The sequence below is a fragment of the Lampetra planeri genome, chromosome 2, assembly GCF_965212315.1.
Source record: "Lampetra planeri chromosome 2, kcLamPlan1.2.h2, whole genome shotgun sequence".
Lineage (NCBI taxonomy): Eukaryota > Metazoa > Chordata > Hyperoartia > Petromyzontiformes > Petromyzontidae > Lampetra > Lampetra planeri.
Window position 1 is genome coordinate 7,855,469 of NC_136108.1, and position 16,835 is coordinate 7,872,303.

At 41.6% G+C, this 16,835-nt stretch overlaps 1 protein-coding gene across 2 annotated transcripts in view; it reads left to right on the top strand.

The window, feature by feature from the left end:
* The window catches only part of MOCOS (molybdenum cofactor sulfurase), a 60,261-nt gene that overhangs the window by 6,085 nt on the left and 37,341 nt on the right, over positions 1-16,835 (top strand). For both annotated transcript variants that reach the window (XM_078605148.1, XM_078605140.1), the window contains 2 exons: positions 6,303-7,217; positions 15,379-15,455. In XM_078605148.1, coding sequence (XP_078461274.1) covers positions 6,303-7,217; positions 15,379-15,455 — 992 coding nt within the window. The remainder of the gene's footprint in view (positions 1-6,302; positions 7,218-15,378; positions 15,456-16,835) is intronic.

Consider the following 16,835-nt stretch of genomic DNA (forward strand, 5'->3'; position numbering starts at 1 on the left):
TATATATATATCACTTATTCTTCATGGCTACTTTTCTTCCTGTTCATTCCACCACCTGCCTACCACTAAATTTACCATATGAGAAATCGAACCTCTTATCCCACACACAGTAAAGTGATGTTTGATTGTCAAGTGGCACTCTCGTTGAGACTGGGACATTTGTACGGTATATTGATGCAAGTTATATAGTGGAGTGCCTAAAGATTGCAATACAAAAGCCCTGGAGCATACACAAAGAGGGAAAACATAGTATTTTATTGTGGAGTGCCTAGAAATGTCCGTGGAAGAATAGTTGCACGTAACGCAGTACATGCGAATTTGCTTTGTAAGAGAAGGCGCACCGCTAAACTAAATATGTTACGCACATAGGCTGGGTGTCCCGGGCTGTCCGACATAGGTTGAAAGCTTTGTTAATCAGAACAAAGACTTTAAAGTTACACGCAGGTTTGTCATCATAACCCTCCAGTGATGTCACCTGACGTCACTCCCATCAATCAAAACAGTGACGTGACTGAAGCAAACTGTGGCAGAAAACTTGACAATAATGCTCAAGTTTTGATTTAAAGCTTTCGTGACTGCAGGGATTCATATTCTTGGTTCTTTCGGTAAAGTCACGTAGAAGGGAAACAATAAAATAAGAAAAATATATAACAATAAAATTCTCACGACGTTTCAATTTTCTTGCTGTGGTTTTCACACCTGATGATGATTGCTTGTGTGGCATTCGAAACGTCGTGAGAATTTTATTGTTTTATATTTTTATTATTTTATTGTTTTATATTTTTATTATTTTATTGTTTCCCTTCTACGTGACTTTACCGAAAGAACCAAGAATTATAACGCTCAAGTTAAATTTCTCATTACCAAATCTTGAAACTCATGTCAGACACTCTGGCACACAGCATAACTATGTATCTATAAGATAACGGTTTTTTGTTGATTGAATTGCATCTTAACGCTGTTTTATTGTTCTGCATTTAATATTAGTTTTAAAATTGCACTGTACTGTATGTCATTGTAAAATGGATGGATGTGTCGTATTTTACTTAGGGGTAGTTTATGACAGTTTTCATTGAGAGAAATGTACAAATCATGTACTGTGTTTAATTCTTAACATCCTATTAGATTTTTAAATAGGTAATGCCCTTGTCTATTTACATCAGGAACATTTGAACATGTAATACATTTTATCAGGAGAACATGCTGATTACTTTTCCACAAATTGACCATTGAGCAGCTAAAGCCTTTCAAATTTTATTGTAAAAAAAAGGTGACTGGGCAATAGTCATTTGTAACCCTCAATTACGTTCCGCCGTCGTGTAGGTCACAATGCAGACTTGGCACGGAGACCCCTAATTAAGAAACATCCACCTTGCAGAGGGTGCACGTTACTCGGCTCAACTGACGAACCCAAACCATTGCACGCGTCTTATGGGGCAGAGGAAGAGACCCAGACAGGGTTGTTTTTTTGCCGCGATGTTAAAGACGTAAGTGTTTGAGCCGCACGTAATTTAAGGCAGCGGATAAAGTACAGCCATTCCTGTTTGATAGTGGCACAAGTAAATGCATTTATTTATGGTTTTCATACACAGTGTACGTGTAAATGCCGAGGCGTCAACTTTTAAGTATAATGAGCGAAGCGCTCTCGGGCACGTGTTATTTCGCAGTAGATGCGTATATAAAGAAAGCCAGAGCCGGGTGAAGTGTTTCTACGGGGGTGTGCAGGTTAGCCTGGTGTGCTGACTGAAGCAGGCACGGGAGTGCTTGCATAAATGATACATTAGACCAGCTTGGTGATTCATATATTATGAATGATGGATGGCACAGCCTAGCGATTGCATAAAGAAAGAGGGAAAATATATATCTTAGAAAATGTGATCTCCATAATAATTCATGCAGTGATGTTGAATGTCAGTTTTCATGCGGTTAGTTAAAGTTGCTTACAGGCATATAGACATTTTTAATCGCCATTGTGGCAAATGACAAAAAGGACACTTAGCATTCCTAGTGTAACCACAATTGACCCCACATTTACATCTTTCTGATTAACAAAAAACACTTCCCAGTGTTAAAATAAAATGTAAGAAATGTATGCATGCACATTGTACACCCTACACATCGGTTTCTTAAATACAGTATATCCAATGCTGCATAATTACATGCATATTATTAAACCTGTCACAGAAGAACCCTTAATACAATGACTGCAAAAGTGGTGGATAAGGGATATGACTCATTAATACAGTTTGCCTGACCTGTCGTGAAGCAAGACTCTGGCTTAATGCATTTTTTTTTGTGATTTATCATCTCGGAACCAAAACCACAAACCTTTCTCTGCAACATTTATGATAAATGGAAGCAGATATTCAAGCCGTTCATCTTGTACTTGTGTTACACAAATCGAAAGCACGATGTTTTTTTTTTAAATTAAGAGCACGAGATTAATATCTATAATATAGCTCCGTGAGTTTAATATTTTGGAATGTGTAGGACATGTGTATATTTTTCTCTGCCACAGAAGGAAACTGTGAGTCTAATATAGCTCTACTGCTTTTCTTCAGGTGAGCTTTTCAAAATCAGTTATTGATTAAGGAAACGGGCCACAGCCAGGCTACCTACCGATCTAGGGCTTGTTGTTCAACCATCTCGAGAGTCAGCCAATCAATTTAAGGCCATATTAATTTAGTGCTTTGCGGGATGGCTTCCTATTATCCGCGATTTTTCCTTACAGATAAGTGGATACAAATTGCGGGTAACCCCACAGATAATAGGATCCATGATATTGGTCCCCCAGATCACGACAGATAAGAGTAATGTATACAATATCCTCCTGTCTGTGCATTTCTGCAACAAAAGCAGCAGCATCAGCAAAGTAAAAAAATGTGTGCTTGCACATCATTCTAATACAACTCACAATATCTCAAAGGGCTATATGTTAACGGTGGAAAAGCATTGTTTCATTTTCCCAAAAAAAAACACCTGAGATTGAGAAGCTGTGCAAGTGATTGTGAAAGTGCCTCAGGAAAATCATTCATGCTGACCGTGCCGGACATATTTTTCAAACATGGGAAGAGCTGAATTACAAAACCCGCACGTGAGGTGCATCTGTAGCCATCGTTGGGCTCTAAAGCAGCCACTGCTGGGTCATCGGACTGCACTGGGAAAAATATGCAGCAACCACCCTCCATGGTTGCTATTCTGTGCATCAGTTAAAGCCATTGGAGTTAATGAGAAATATTCTACCACTATACTCTTTGGTTCTTTCGGTAAAGTCACGTAGGTATAAAATAAAATAAATTAAATCACGACGTTTCGGGCGCAACACAAGCGTTGCCCACTTCAGCAATTGTTTCTTGCTGTGGTTGTCCCACCTGATGACGGATGCTTGTGTTGCGCCCGAAACGTCGTGATTTAATTTATTTTATACCTACGTGACTTTACCAAAAGAACCAAAGAGTATGGATCCCTGCAGTCACGAAAACTTCAAATTTGATTATTCTACCACTGTCTCGTTGTCACTTTATTGTATTTTCTTGCATTGGCAGATGTGGGTTGGACAGTTGCATACATTTAAGACACCCCTCCTGAGATAATTACTGGTGGTGGACAAACTATTCACGGGCATCCATGTGAACATACAAAGTGAAATATTTCGTACCATAGCTAATGTAATTTTTTTTACTAAATGTGCAAAATTTAGCCTAATATTCCATGAACACCCCTTGCAATATTTGCATTACTATGCTTTTCCTCTTTCTAACTTACATTTTTTCTTTTGTCACATTTTGTTTCTTGACACCAACTTTAGAGTACCGATGTCATCTGTTTCGTTTGTCATTTATATAATCAACATCAAATACGTTCAATCCACTGTTTTATGAATGCCTCCCAGAGCCACTGCTGCCCCTCTTGAGCCAGTGATGTAATAATCCGCCTAGCACCTGCACACGAGCTGATTTCATCACTCCATCTCCTCCGAGTCCATCCTCTTGGATGCATTCCATTCCTTGGCTACCACTCTGTCATTATTCCTGATCGAGTGACATATCCTGTCCAAGCCCACTTAATTTTCTGAACACGTTGAATTATATATTTAACTGCTTATCTTCTCTAATTCACATGTTCCTCTTCAGATCTCGAATTGTAATTTTAAACGTGCATCTCTCAATACTTCTTTGTGCACCTTTGAGTTTTTGTTCAATTGTATTGTTTGTTAATGACCATGTTTCTGTGCAATGTCATGATAAGTAGTTTGCGCTGATGAAAAATGTTCTTTCGCCATATTGGAATGTTACTTTTCATGATGAAGTTCAAAAACACCCTAGACCCACTATCTTACGCCGCTTTATTTCATCATTTTGATTCCAGTCTGCCTTCAATAGCTTTCCGATGTACTCATTCTGCTGTCTTCCAGTTGTATCCTCCCAACAGATATCTCCAATGTAGAGTACTGTATTAAAACAGTGATTAAATTGTAAGCCGCTCTTCATTAAGTACATTTTTATATGGATTAACACGTGTTCATTTAATTACCGTAAACGTTTAGATTATTCCCCTGCACAGTATAATCAGTTGCGGAAATTCAAATATGTTTGGGGTATAAGTACCTCTCTTATCAGTAGTAGTAACTGTAATACTGTTGAATTTAGCAATAATGTAACAATCACCATATTAATGACAGTAAAAATGATAAAAGTACAGATTATTTGGAAATGGTGGTGCTTTCTCAAGAGAGTTACCTTTGTTTAGCTCTTGTGAGAATACAATCTAATGTATTGCCCTGTTGGAGGTATCTTTGGGAATTACCTAGTTAAATTTTGCTTTAAAATGTGTTATCAAGACATCACTTACCAACATGGATTAGTGGTGCTCATCACAGTCATATTTTATTAACCGGGGAATAACATGAGATTGTTGTGGGGTTTGTTCTCTCTTATTTGAACTTTAGAAGAATAATTCGACATTCATCCTTGTTTTATATTTATTAATAATTACACGAGTTATTGACCATGAAATTGTTTCGTGCGTCTGATTTGTAGACACCATTTCAACGTTTATGGTGAATACTTTCACTGTCTGAGATTCGCTGGTCAACATATTCATTATGTACTACTGTACAGTATAAGTAGATGTATGTGTCCGGACTTTATTAATCAACTCTGCGGTAAATATGGGATTTCCCCCCCCCCCCCCCTATTCTGAAGATGAGAATCGGCATTGAACTATCAAGGTGGCATTTAGCATTATTGCAGCCAATCTATGTAGCAGCCACGAGATACAGTAAACAATTATGGTAACGTTTTGTACTTGGCTAGGACTGTCTTTTCGGTGGGTCACCACAGGCTGCTTCTGTGTTTCAAGTTTGTTGATGCAATTTCATGGTCTGACACCATGTGATTTCGGAGAGTTTTGGCAGCTTAGACTTATGCATACATACACCGTTGCACACTAATGCGCACACGTTTATTCGTATCATCTCAATGGAAAAGCGAAATTGCGCAATTGGTTTAGTTGGAAAATAAATGGAAAAGTTATCTGAAGTTTCGGACCATACTGCTGGAGTGCACATTCACCGCAGTGAGAGTTTTTCTTTCTTCCCAACAGCACATCTATAAAGTATGCTATTACCACAAAATGAAATTGCAATTTTAATGGGGCACACTAAACAGGGCGAGTATTGCGATGGAAGTTATTACAGAAAGCGCTTCTACACAACGGCTGAGTTGCAAATGTGTTGCAGAATTCTGAACCGTTGAAAATATTTTCTTTTAATCTCCGTGGCACAATATTGCGAGTTTAAAAGGCATCACCTTTTCACTAGTGAATTGCCATACATAAAGATATATTCGATTTAACATGTAGGATTTCGCAATCAATATTATTCATAATAAAGGTTTTTGGATTAGATTGCGTAAATATATATGTCGTTAACCCACCACCACCACCCGACACAGCCAATTTGTAATGTTTGCACGTGAATACAACTCACCAACTAGAGTAAATCCACAACATTTACAAACTGAGTATGACGTTTCGCTGGCAATTACATCCAACTTCACCAGGCGATATGCCTGTTAATATTGTCGGTTTACTCTCCAACACACTGGTGCTGAAGTAGGAACTAATCGGCACATGTTGTGAACTTGACAAACTTTGCTAATTGGCTGTGTCTGGGGGTGGTGGGTTAACAAGACATTTATATTTATGCAAATCTAACAAAAACCTTCATTATGAATTAAGATATTCATTTGTTTGAACACAATAGGGACGGTTTGAAAAATATGTTTTGTTTCTCTGACCAGGATCCTCCAACATTTCAAAGCCTCCCCTGATGAATATGCCGTTGTCTTCACCTCGGGGTGTACAGCAGCTCTCAAATTGGTGGCAGAAAGTTTCCCCTGGTCCAGCGGGAAACAAAAGAACCCATCTGCGAAGTTAACGGAGCATGTACAGCCCTCCAACGGAGAGGACGTGTGCAGTTTTAATGGCGGTGGTGATGCAACATCTGAGCTTGACAGGCAGAGCAGGAGTGTGTTTTGCTACCTCACAGATAACCACACGTCGGTAATTGGCATACGTGTCTTGGCACAGAATGCTGGTGCCGGATGCCTTGCAGTGACCCCTGAAGAGGTAGAATCGGGCCCGGCTCAGACCTCCTGTGGCCCAAAGTGTAAATGTGATATTAACAGAAATATAGCTGCTGATAAGGTTAGTGAATCCTCAGTGGGCCACCAATGTGTACAGACCCAGCAGGATGGAGGTGAGCCGCAGAGTCACGAGCCACCGCCTTCCAAAAGGCTCGAGAGACCTGCTGATGTCAAGGAACTCCACCACCTATTCGCTTTCCCGGCACAGAGCAACTTCACGGGCAGAAAGTACCCGCTGCGCTGGGTGGCAGCTGTGCAGGAAAGGGGAGCGGCGGCCCTGCTGCCGACCCAAGCAGTGGTGGCGCGAGAGAGTGGTCGGTGGCACGTCCTGCTGGATGCCGCGAGCCTTGCAAGCACTGCCCCACTCGACCTGTCGGTCCACGCGGCCGACCTCGTTCCCATCTCCTTCTACAAACTCTTCGGGTTCCCCACCGGCCTCGGCGCCCTGCTGGTTCGGGCGCCCTGCCAGGCCCTGCTACTCAAGCATGGGGCATACTTCGGAGGAGGCACGGCCGCAGCTTATTTACCTGCGGAAGACTTCTATGTTCCTCGAGACTCCTTCTGTGACAGGTGTGGTTCATGCTCGCTTTTCCACAAGCGCGTTAATTCATTGGTCAGTAATTAAGTGCAATTGGACGTAAAATTATATTTTTAGGGAGATTGATTAGGAATAATTGGAAAGCTGCCTTGGGAAATCAGTTACTGGCTGTAACAGTGATTTATTTTCGTGGCGGAAGTGGCTAATTGTGTTTTTTACACTAGTTTGTTGTAGTAAGATTCATTTTTAATAACACTTGATTCCACTTTAGAAGTTAAAAACTAAAAAAAAATCTAAATATATACAGAACTACTATTATACACAAATCATTGGTGACTAAAGGTGTGCTTACTTGTCCGTAGCAGGACATCCATTCTTAAGTTGGTGAATTAACAAATTGTGGCAGCATTTCCTGCATTTACCTTTTGGAGTAATCTGTCAGATAAACAAACTATAGTATAGTATTTTAGTTATAAATAAAGTCCAAGAAATGCAAGTTACCTACAATTATGCAAGTTATTTTGACTGCACTGGTTCTATGTGGATGTATTTTACATCTATTGCAGTGGTTCTTAACCTGGGGTGCACGCACCCACTGGGGTGTGAGATTCCCTTTCTGGGGGTGCGAGACATGGCCAGATTTTTTTAGAAGGTAAATCATAGAAAACACAAATTAAGTACGGGCATGTAAGTACAGCTACTTTGTTTCATGAAACCTATGTATTTATTAACATACATGTTTTTAACGATTGAGAACCATTGGGGTGCAGTCTGCAGTAAAGGTTAAGAACCACTGATCTATTACAATGCTTTTGAAAAGTAGGGGATCATTGCAAAAGTGCGACGATGTGAACTTATCGGCCACAGTTCCCCAACCTCCATGCTTCTCTCGAGGGGTGTAACGATGCATCGATTAATCAAATGTCAATTCTTCTAGCTCATGATACTTGCACCGAATCGCATGAGTAAGCATTGATGTTTATTCGATTTGTTTGCGTTGTGCAGTGAGTTCACGTGGTGCATGTAGTCACTAAATGACCCACTGCACTCACCACAATGAAACAAATATATTCTTCAATTGAATTGTGATCATTCTATTGCAAAAACTTAATTGAATTGCAGTGGGAGTGGATGCTTCCACCCCTACTTTTCTCCATCTGAAATCTTTCACGCAATGTATTGTTCATCATCGATGTACACGAGGGTGACATATACACGCATGCTCTGTGGCTAAGTGGTTACAAAGTACAGCAGCAGATGTGTTAATTTGCACGTGAATAAAAATAAACCTCACTTGACAAAAAATGTCACGGCCTTACAAATGTCACGCCTCCAAAAAATATGGCAAATGTCACCAATTGATATGATGGCTTGCAAATTGTCTTCTGTCACAGATACAAAACGTAGATGTATTTATATTTTGTTTGCTGGATCTAAGCTTTATCAGCGTTACCTTCCCTTAGTGGGATGGCATGACTTTTTTCCCCTCATCTTAACGGTGATCATCTCCCCATTTAATATATCAGTTTCACAATTGCTGTAAATATTGAATGGAAAGGAACATCTCATCTTCAGCAATATGTTGCTTAGGAAAGAGCAATTTGCACGCATTAAAATGTTATCTCAGAAACGTAAGGGGAATTTTCCACACCCTCTTTAAAGTATTTATCCAACCAGTAACAATATATGGCAATGCATGAATGTATTCCCAGCCTTGATGGTTATCCTAGAGCTATTAAACAGTGTTCAATGGTGGTGGGTAACAGTGACCTTTATGTTTTGGTCGAAATTACCAAGCACTGGAACTGGGAACCTTGCACCAATGTTGGAGGAGAATATATTTTGAGGCATTCTTGACTAGGTTGTGCTTACAATCATGCGTTTCCCTTTTAAGGTTTCCTAATTAATGTTTATTGCCCCCAAATTGCAATATATTTCAACAACGAATGACCATTTTGCAGACAAATGCACATTGCTGATTACAAGCCGGTCCTCTTACCATTTTTAGGAGACGTGTAATGATTCCTTCGTCCAGTGATTGAACAAATTGTCACAATTTGGGGTCGCGGTTCAATTAAATTTTGTTTTTGTTTTTAAGTCTCAATTTTACCGTTGAATTTAGTATTTCTCTCTTTTTCAAATTTTGCCCCATTAGCTTAAATATGATTCGCATACAATTAACATCATATGCATGTATCATGAATATTCTATCTTCACATGTGATTCAATGCATGTTGAGCACAGGAATTGAGGTTAATGAGTGACTCGATGCATCGTTACGTGCCTATCGACATGCGACAGACAAGAAACTGCTGAAATTATTGGAAATCAAATGCTATGGAATATGTCCTGAGGCACAGCCAACTGTCAGATGGTTTGTTTTGCAACAGCTTTGTTGGCCGAGTCAGTCGCGATCGTACTAATGCACTGTATGCGATGACAGCTCCTGGCTTTGATTTCGGCAGTAACTGCCAGTGGCGGTGAAAAGACCGTCCGTCCAGAATGTTGGGGTGGCTGAGAGGGCTGCGATTGATCCCCCGCGTATGCACCATTTGTCACGCTGCTGTTCATGCTTCGGGTGGTGGAGATCGATAGCGTGAAGGGCCCGAGCGAAGCTCGCTCGTTCCCCATTGCCTGGCACACGGTGCCACCAGGGGAGGCTCCAATGCCAGCGTAGCGATCTCAGCAATAAAATCTGTGCTTTGCTACTGCTCCATCAACCACGATAATTAAATTAGCAGGCAGATAATTTAATCAATAGTGTAAAATAAAATTCAGCATAAAATGTTAGCTAAAACCTTTAATTAAGTGAGCATTGTTTGTAAATCGCTAACTATTGTAAATGTTGCTGTGAATAAATTTTATATTCCTTTAGGGCATTCCACCGCCCCTACATGATTTATAATTGGGCACATTCTAATTTACTCCCTTATATCATTCGTTATTGTTTGACTGCAAGTTTATTTTCACGTAATGCATTGCAATAACTGTGCATAATATTTCAATATCGATAACTTCATCTTTATGGATTTTTCTATACAGGGCTTATTTATTTTTGTACTTAAAACTGGAATACTTAAGAATGTAACTAGTGCTGTAACCATTCATTATTTCAGTTGATTTTAATGTATGCACATGTTAGGTAATAACAGCACGTAGATTTTATTGAGAGCCAATCAGAAATGAAGTGAGTTATTGATAACTAATGTGGAAGTAGCAAAAAATTGGCTGCATTTCTATCCTAACAAAATGTCAATGGGAATCATTAAACAGTACGTAGTAAATTAATGAGAAACTGCATTGTAGCAATGCAAAGCGGTGATGTAGCTATCAAGTGTGCAGGTGGTCCAACTGGTTCATGGAGCGGAGTGGCCCACATGCTGGACTACGAAGAGGGTGGGGGGGGGGGCCCCCCCAGGGTAGGGCCCCCCTCCCACCCTCTTCGTTGGCGGGGCCCATATCATTCCTTGCAAATGGGCCCATGCGAACCACATCACACCACAGCTGTAATGACACTTAGTACAGCTAATAAGCAATATAGTGCATTCTCTGGGTTATGAGATGCTCCTAAAAGTAAGAGTGCCCTAAAATTGTGCCCAGTCTAAACAAAGTTATGAAAATTTTGTCACACGTACACACCTACTGGGGATATAAAATACATCCCCCAACTTTAACTTTAAAGTACATGGGGGGAAATTGCGTCATAATCCAGTATAAATAATACTCTATCATCAGTTTAACAGCACAAATCTGTGGGATGAGAAATCGTTTTTATCGGTCACAAGCCTGGGTGTTTGCTAAAGTGGAATTGGACAGCAAAGGAGCACACCCAGTGAATGTACAATCAAGGTAAAACAGTGCCATTTCAGCAAATAAACAAATAGGGCACAACTAATGCCATTCATTTGTACGTGACTCACATGTCACAAGACGAGCATGACACATGTGGCATTTCTTTTTGCCCACCTGCTTTTCTGCACATATGTGTATGCTCCTTAGGCTCAGAACTTGCCGCACATGTTACAACCAGATGTACATCGTGACCTTTGACGCTGAAGCCTGGGGGAGTGCCATGGTGGAAGGAAGGGGGGGCTGTGACAAAACAATTTGGAGCGGGATGTTTGATGAGAGCCATGAATAGTGCACTGCGACAGCCCACTGCACTTAGAGTATTGTAATGTGAAACGCCACACCTCCACAGACGCTGCGCTGACGGCACACCGACGGCTTTCAATTTAATCTCCTTAATATAATAGCAATAATAAATATGTTACAGCCCTTTGTTAATCCGCTTCTGGAAGAAGGCCTCCCCATGCCCTCTCAGTTGTGAGGCTAGTTTGACAAGGTACAGGTTGGATGAAGAGGCCCTCGATATCCCCGTTCAGATATCACTCTCCACTGATATGAGCCATGGCTGAGAATGATCGAATCGAACTCGGGTGGCCGGGTCCATTGCATAGTGCTCTCCATACATATTTTTCTCCTTGGTGAAAACAAAAACAGTAAATACAGCAAAATAAAACATTTAAAATGAATTCAGTTCATGCTCAAAGCGAGTGTGGGGTGGTGTGCTTTATCTGTTTCATTTCTGAAGCAGTGGTGAAAATTCCACATGCAAATGGAAAGGACCAGTCTCACCATACCACAAAGTTTAGTGCAGTTGCAATAATTATATCTTAATTTGGGAGCTTTCGTGACTGCAGGAATTATTCTTTGGTTCTTTTCGGTTAAGTCACGTCTAAAAATAAAATAATAAATCAAAATAAAACAACACATTACGACGTTTCGATTGCAACACAAGCAATCATCATCAGGCATAAAAGAAATAGCAACAAAAATCTAACTAGAAAACTATAGACCGACATACAAGCAGACAGACATCACAACGGCACACATAGAGAGGAGTATACAGGCACACGAAAATTAAATAACCTAGTAAAATATTGAAATGTGATGTAATACAACACAGAGAGTCGGTTAACACACAATTAACGCATGGCCTGGTTGACTACGTGTTTCAAAATTTGCTAAGTTAGAATTTTAAGTGTGAGCAACAAATATCTAACTAGAAAACTATAGACAGACATACAAGCAGACAGACATCACAACGGCACACAGAGAGAGGACACAAATCGGCTGTGTGAGCAACAAAAATCTAACTAGAAAACTATAGACAGACATACAAGCAGACAGACATCACAACGGCACACAGAGAGAGGACACAAATCGGCACAAAGAGATGGTCGTTTCTGTGACGGTCCCTTAAATATAGAGAGGAGGGGGAGGGGACGGGGGGAGGGAGAGGGCGGGGAGATCAATGGGTGCACGCCAACGTACTCCTATTGTAAGTGAGATGATAGACGCGGCACGGGAGGCAAACCTGAAAATTAGGACAAACGCGGCACGGGAGGCAAGCCTGAAAATTAGGAGACAAGCACACGAAAATTAAATAACCTAGTAAATTATCGAAATGTGATGTAATACAACACAGAAAGTCGGTTAACACACAATTAACGCATAGCCTGGTTTATTACATGTTTCAAAATTTGCTAAGTTAGAATTTTAAGTGTGAAATTTCAAGGAGAGGACACAGGCAGAGAGAACAAATAGCCAGAAAGAAAAAAGGATAAGTTTAAAACTTCCCCGTAGAAGTGGTTCAATCTTAATTTGGGAGCTTTCGTGACTGCAGGAATTATTCTTTGGTTCTTTTCGGTTAAGTCACGTCTAAAAATAAAATAATAAATCAAAATAAAACAACACATTACGACGTTTCGATTGCAACACAAGCAATCATCAGGCATAAAAGAAATAGCAACAAAAATCTAACTAGAAAACTATAGACCGACATACAAGCAGACAGACTTCTCCAAGACAGAGAACCTCTGTCTTGGAGAAGTCAATGTCATGTGAACCCACTGAATTGTAACAGTGATCTGCCACGGCTGAGGTGTTTGTCCTACCGTGTTTCAGGTCAGCTTTATGTTCACGGATGCGGTCCGAGACATGTCGTTTGGTTTTTCCAATGTAACTGCTACCACAGAGGCAACTTAGTTTGTAGACGCCAGGGTACTGTATGTCTGGAACCACGTCTTTTACAGACGGAACCAGATCACGGATTTTATGTACTGTGTTGAATCGTACCTGAATCTTGTGTTTAATCAGGATTTTGGAGATCTTTTTTGTGACCCCAGCAATGTAGGGTAAGGTGATGGTTTTGAAAGGCTCCTCAGCAGGATCCTTCTTGACGGTTGGAGTGATGACCTTGCGGATTGTGTAGTCGGAGTAACCATTAGCCTTAAGAGCTTGGCGTACGTGTTTGAGTTCACTGGCAATGTGTTCCTGGTCGGAGATGCATTGGGCTCTATGGTGAGCACACTGCGGTATAAACCCGGCTATCCAGGTTCGATTCTCGCTTATGCCCACCACCAGTGACGGTTATCTGGACCGGTCCTGGGCCTCCGAAAGGTCAACTCAGCCTCAAATCAGTACCTGGTGCAGTGTGTAAACATCGCTACGAGGGAGACAAAACCACACCCTTCTTCTTAGGTTTTTTCGGTAAAGTCACGTAGAAAGTAAAATAAAATAAAAACAAAAATCACGACGTTTCGGAGGCAACACAAGTCTCCGTCATCAGGTGGGACCGTCACAGCCAGATTAGCTGTATCAAGTGAGGCAATGATTCAAGATGTAATCCCTTAAAAGCGAGTTGAGGGGGGAGGGAGAGGGAGGGGGGAGCTCATCAGACTATGGTAGCCAAAACCACACCCACCCCCTCGTGTGCCATGCCGGCCTTCATAGGTGCTCACTAACAGCACTTCCCCAACAGTCTATTTAGGCTAGATGGGGGATATTTGTCTTTGGTGCATCTGCCAATCATCTCAGCCAGTCAGCTCAGTCAGTCAACCCATGTCGCCTGGGTCTGTCCCATGATCTCCTGCCAGCAGGCCTTCGACACTTCACCTGGCCTCAAAAATGCATCTAGCGTGGTACAAGCGCTATGGTAACATCCACTGTTACTTAGTGGTAAATAGTGGCTGTTATCATAGCGTAGTGGTTAGAGCAGTGGTTAGAGCATTACGCTACAAACCCAGTGATCAGAGTTAATTTACAACACAAGGCCAACATCACTGACAAATATCTGAACTAGTTCTGGGCCTTCCCTAGGTCGACTCGGTCTTTTAAAAAAAAATCAGTACCTGATCCAGTGTTTAAACACCAAGACTCGGGATACAAAAGTGGTGGGGCATGGTACTACTATCACATGTGTCAACAGCGATATAGAGGATCTTTGTCTTTGTGTGTGCTGCTGGTACAAGCTCGATTAGCAGTCCTCTACAGAAGCCAGGAGAGCATCTAAGGGTAAATGGGGAACACACCGTTACTGGCCGGCTTTGTCTCCCATGTGCTAGTTTTGATACTTTACGCCAGGAAACCAATTTTAGTTAAGTTGACTTTGGGGAATCCCACACAGCATATGCACACCTCAGATAATCGGTGCTCAAAAAAAGCATTTCTCCAATTAGTCTCTCACATAATGAGATGTAATTGTTTTCTCTTCATCTTTCTCAGTGCATTTGTATGCAAAGAGTCTAAGTTACACTTAAAGAGCAGATATGGAGAAGCCACGATATAAAATATTCACAGCTCAAATGAGATGCACTTTCGCCTTAACTGCACATACTGTAATTGCTTTGACATTTGCTATCATTTATCGTTAAACATAAAGTAAAATTTTAGCACCGATTATAAGTGCTGTATCATCATTATTTTGCAAGAAAAATGATAAAACACTTTTTGACTGCATATTTTAACAGTTTAAAACTCGATACTTTAATTCAAATCGATTTTTTTACACTAATCAGACTGCATCAAATTATGCATAGTACAGTAGAAGTACCCTGGAGCTCAGTCTTATGGACATAATTCATTGGCATCAATATTAGATTAATGTTGTAAAACAAATTCGGTTGACCTTTGTGCACAGTGCAATATTGACTGAATACAGTTATCTTATAGATATAAGCAGAGATCGAACAATGAGGTCATTTTAGCGAGCTTATCATTGCAAGGTTCGTCTAACGTGAAATGGGAAATGGCTCCTGAGGTGGCCTTTTAAACACACCAGCACAACAACGTCGCGTGTTGTGACCGCATTTTGTGTCTCTTTCGCTGTGCCTCGGGTACACCCTCCAGGTTCGAAGATGGCACCGTCTCGTTCCTGGATATTGTGGCACTGAGGCATGGATTTGACACCCTAGAAGGACTCACAGGTATGCCCCCCCCCCACTTCGGAGAAACAAAAACACGATATGTATCATGGGAAGCAAAATATCTCACAATACCAGAAGAGGGGAGAACTACATGGAGAGCATTGTCTTGAGCAGTGGCGGTTGATCATGAGATGCCATTGGGGCCCAAGCCCCATGGCTATTTTAAAGATAATAAGCTCCATACACCCAGCTCCCTGTCCCTCCTTCCCAGGTAGGCTTACATGCCCCACAAATATATTTACCCACTAGCTGCCACCGAGTGGTGGATTATTATCAGCGAACAATAAACCTGACTTTTTAATGTCCTCGGAAGAATTACAGATTTCCCAGGATGGCAGCTACCCCAAAAAGAGGACGATGCTGATAAAAGCAGGGACAGGTAATGAACCCACTCACAGCTACAGGCAGCAGGCGCAACTTCATTAGAACGCGCCCTATGTGAGCGTAGACCCGCTGCCGCTTTCAAATAGAGAGACCGTGGATTCAAGAACTAAAGAAGCAGTAATAATGGTTTGGAAATAAGCATTAACACGACAGGGGGTGCGACCCAACATACAATTCATTATTACGAATGTAACACTAGGCTGCTGCGGTATGCATACTTTATACAGCATTTGTCTGCATGCTTGTGAAAAATATAATTATACCCATGTAGATAAAGGGAATGGTTTAATAATTGGGGCTGCTGAAACAGCTTAAAATGCCTAAACTCACACATATGGGTCACACGACATTTGGGCAATGATTGCATTTGTAATGGGTTCAACTGTGTCGCAGACGTAGACTTGGAGGCAACATATGTATTCAGTTCCAACACACGGGGTAACTTTCCCCTTAACAGAATAACAACATATGGTGGTGACCACCAGGTTAACTACACGAGTTACAACGTAACTGCTACTAATGACCGGGACCAACAGCTTCGGCCTGGGTCCACGTGTTGGAGACTCTTTGAACGGAGAACGTAGACGAAGGATTTCTCCCAGGATGAACAACAATCCTGGTCCCTCTTGGGACCCAGCTTATATTCTATGTGGTGTGGCCGGCTGTGCCCTTGGCCACGTCCACCTTCCAGAATATGGGTCCCAATCACGTGACCACCCCTAGCCCCCTCTTGGGGCCCCTTTGTAGACTTAACTGGTCATGTGTCCTCCCGGGTCAACCAGAGTGCCATGGCCTCGAATAACCTCATCCTTCAGCCGGCAACCACACACCCTGTCCTTTAGGGTCGGCACTGTACGCAAAGCGTGGTGCCATCTCGCGCTATAATTCAGCGCTCACCGGGCCCCTCTTGGGCCGGTACTACACGCACACCAGTGTGGTGTCCACGATGTCGCAACACCGCACGCCGTGCCCCTCTAGGGCTGGCACTGCACCCAG